Below are 3,822 nucleotides of genomic sequence, written 5' to 3'. Positions count from 1 at the left end.
GAGTAAAATGGCCTCAAGTGGCATAGAAAATTATTCATGGGCTTATGATCGAGAGCGTCACTTACATACATACCCATTGGGTTTGTGATGATTTCGATACCTTGGTAAGGCCCATAGTGAGATAAACATATGATGGTTTATATGGTTGTTTTTTTTTAGTAATAATCATACCATAAATTTTGATGTATAAGCATACTGTATAAATATGTAATTAAATCATTTTATCTATATATAAGTATATATAAAATCTTTAATCTTTAAAATAACTACACTATTCAATTTACATTATTTACTTTTAGATTAATAATCACACCGCCACCCATCACCTCTACCGCCGTCATGTGCCACCATCACTATCACCCCTGCTACATTTCACGGTTACCTGTTAGTAAACCCAAAAGCCAAACCACACAACCTTAGAAAGGAACTACTCCGTAAATTATTACAGTATTATTATTATTTTTTTAAAAAAAGTTTACTCCGTAATTTATTTGGTAGGAAAACGAAAAACACACGTAGATATACAACTGAAATTCAAAAACCTTCGACAATAGACAGTCCCAACTCTAACATCACACACACATTACACACACACACACACACACCAGTATGCTTCACCATGTTAAACCCTCGGTCAATCCATCACACATTCTTCGCAATCTCGCCATCCGATTTCATCAAATTCGCGCGATATCCAACCGTTCTTCGTTCAAAAACCGACACATTGAAGACAACAATGTGGACACTAATTATACTCGAAAAAGAAAGGATAACCAAGAAGAAGAAGAAGAAGAACGTTTACAGTTACACAAAAGCAAGGGACAACATCTTTTAACTAACCCAAGAATACTCGATTCCATTGTTAAAAACTCGGGTGTTGGGCCTGAAGACACGGTTCTTGAAATTGGTCCTGGCACTGGAAATCTCACCATGAAACTTCTTGAAATTGCTCGTAAGGTTGTTGCAGTGGAGCTTGATACTCGTATGGTGGATGTTCTTCATAAACGTGTTTCTGATCATCGGTTTCGCGATAATTTGACGGTAAATGCATATTAAGTGCTTGATAAAATGCCTCAAAGATTTTTTTTGTTTTTTTGACTGAATTTTCAAATTTTACATCTGGGTATGTTTATTAATATAGTCTATGCAAGAAAAGTTTCAAACTTGATGTCGGTTTTGGTGTTTATTTATTTATTTATTTTTTTGCAGATCATATGTAAGGATGCATTGAAGGTGGATTTTCCAGATTTTGATCTTGTGGTGGCTAATATTCCTTATGGGATATCGTCGCCTTTAGTGGCTAAGTTGGTGTTTGGGGGGTATAAGTTTCGTAGTGCAACTCTTCTCTTTCAAAAGGAGTTTGCTACTCGGTTGTTGGCTAATCCTGGTGACTCAGAGTATAATAGATTGGCTGTCAATGTGAAGTTGGTTGCGGATGTTGAGCATGTTATGAATGTAAGCAAAAGAGATTTTGTGCCTACACCAAAAGTTGACTCGTCTGTTGTTAATATCCGTTTGAAAAATGAAGTGCCGGATGTTGATCTTAATGAGTGGTGGGCTTTTACCAAGACGTGCTTTGGCAAGAAGAACAAAACATTGGGTGCGACTTTTAGACAGAAGAAAAAGGCTGCAGAGTTGTTAAGTTTGTCAAAAGTTACAAAAGTTGATGAAGATGTAGCGCAAGATGATGCTTGGCATATAAGTGACAATGAGGACGGGGACGGGGATGAAGATGAGGACAAGGAAGATGAAGGCAACTTACTAGGAACAGAAGCGAACTTGTTTAAGGAAAAGCTCATTGGGATTCTTAGAACTGCAGGGCTTGAGGACAAAAGACCATCAAAACTATCGAATAAGGAATTGTTACATTTGTTATCTTTGTTTAATAATGAAGGAATATGCTTCCATGATCAAGAAAAGCCTCTGGATATTAATGCCTCGTTTGCTGCCTCATAGAGGTACACTATCCTAATGTAATGTGTTTCATTGATTGTATTGTAGTAGTTAGCTTATAATTCTCAAATTACATTAGTGAATTGGTTAAATGTTTAAATTTGAAGAAAACTCAAATAGGACAAGAATCAGAATTAAGCAAACATAACAATAAACATATAACTAAAAGTAGTCAGTTTTTATATTAATAATTGCAAATTGTGTATGATAACGAACAGACTTAGACAATAGAAACAAATTCAAGATGTTGCAATTACAATGCAGAAACCAGACTAGTCTATCCAGACAATAGATATATGATATGTAATAATAGCTAGAGGGTGAATTGAATGTTTAGGGATAAAGAGACACTTTTGTGACTCATTCAATTTGGTTTGTTTATATTGTGTAAGAAAATGGTTGAAGAGACTCTCTTTGAGAGAGGTTTTAGAAGTAGGGGTATTTTCTCTGCCTTCATCTTTTCCTTAGTTATTTCCTTTTGTCAAACATAGAAATTCATGATCGAATGTGATAATGTATGAATGTGTGTATGTAGTGTGTATTTTGAGAGAGAATTGGGTGTAAGGAGTGTGTGAAATTATAGAGTGTCAAAAGGGTACAAAAGTTGTGGATGAGAGGGGTATTTATACATGCCTATCTCTATTTACATATTGCTCCCCTCATCAATCCTTTTGTGTGGCAAACTTCAACCCTTGGAAAGAGCCGCTATTAACATCTTTTAAGGCGAATGGTTCCCATCTCCCTTAGACTCGAGTAGACCATATCGTAGTTATAGCCTACCAGTGAGAGTCCAAGTTATAGCCTACAGGCAGCTAACCACAAGCCAATCATGTACATCTTATATAGCTCCCATCACTAGCCCATCACGTACATCTTTTATTGTTCCCGACCGTGTCATAAATAACCAATAGATACCAGAACCATTTGAGCAAGTGTTGTAGTCTTATAGATTAAAGTTGAACTAAAAGATTGTAATCCAAACATAAGGTTAACAAAATTAAGTCTACTTTTTCACTTGGCTATTCTAGAAAACTTCTTGCCTGTTGGATGGCTCGTTGATTGCTTGAACAATCGTTGATTATTGTTAATGTTTATATGGTGGCCTAGTGTAATGGCAAAATATGTCTACTCTGTCTTTCATACACAAATTTCTACTTATACCATTCACTATTTATGTTCATTAACAAAATTACAAAATGTTAGCTTCTTCAGTAACCACCAAGGTAAACTTGCATCTTTTGTTAAGATGGTTCATAATAGATTTAATGTGGCTTTCTTAACAAAATACAGTGGTACATAAGTTTTATTGTATCTTTTTTCAGATTCTAGAAGATATTCAGGAATACAAATCTGGCCGCAGTTCAAATGGATTGGTTTGTAAATCCCTTGAGCCTTAGAGTCCACGCCGACTCTTTCAAGTATGAGTAAAATGTATGTGTCCGTAAACTTGAAAATGTAGGGAAATGATAGATGTGTTTAATTGGGGTGGCTAAAAGTATGTCTATAAAGGTGATCAGGTAAAATGGTAAAGGTTAAATGTGAAAATTGAGAAATGGAAAAAGTAGAATCCATGTGTCGTATATTGAACTATTCATATTTCTATTATATTTTACATATCCACGATTATTCGATGTCATAAATATAAGGGTTGCTGAAAAGAAGAACAACTAGCTCTTTTAGAGCAAACTGAGTGGGAATGACTTGTCCACGCTGTGACAGGGTGATTGCACCATGAACACCACTTCAGCTCAGTGTGGTGGTGATCACTTGAAAGGTTTCAGCGTGATGGTCATCACTCTGTGTGGTGGTCATCACAGTTTTGAGATGAATTATTTTTTATTGATTTAATTTAAGCAGTAAACAAATTAC

At 35.4% G+C, this 3,822-nt stretch overlaps 1 protein-coding gene across 2 annotated transcripts; it reads left to right on the top strand.

Moving 5' to 3' along the window:
* Positions 1–565: 565 nt before the first annotated feature.
* Positions 566–3,522, top strand: LOC122589637 (ribosomal RNA small subunit methyltransferase, mitochondrial). Of its 2 annotated transcripts, XM_043761951.1 has the most exons (3): positions 566–1,041; positions 1,210–1,958; positions 3,276–3,522. In XM_043761951.1, exons 1-2 carry the CDS (start codon positions 610–612, stop codon positions 1,954–1,956), a joined length of 1,179 nt encoding a protein of 392 aa, XP_043617886.1. In that variant the 5' UTR covers positions 566–609; the 3' UTR covers positions 1,957–1,958; positions 3,276–3,522. The 2 variants fall into 2 exon arrangements, with proteins under 2 accessions (XP_043617886.1, XP_043617887.1); XM_043761952.1 differs by lacking the exon at positions 3,276–3,522 and having other exon boundaries at positions 1,210–2,023.
* Positions 3,523–3,822: the final 300 nt, after the last annotated feature.

This window comes from Erigeron canadensis, chromosome 2 (genome assembly GCF_010389155.1).
Source record: "Erigeron canadensis isolate Cc75 chromosome 2, C_canadensis_v1, whole genome shotgun sequence".
NCBI classification, from domain to species: Eukaryota; Viridiplantae; Streptophyta; class Magnoliopsida; order Asterales; family Asteraceae; genus Erigeron; species Erigeron canadensis.
This window is presented reverse-complemented; position numbering and strand designations above follow the sequence as displayed.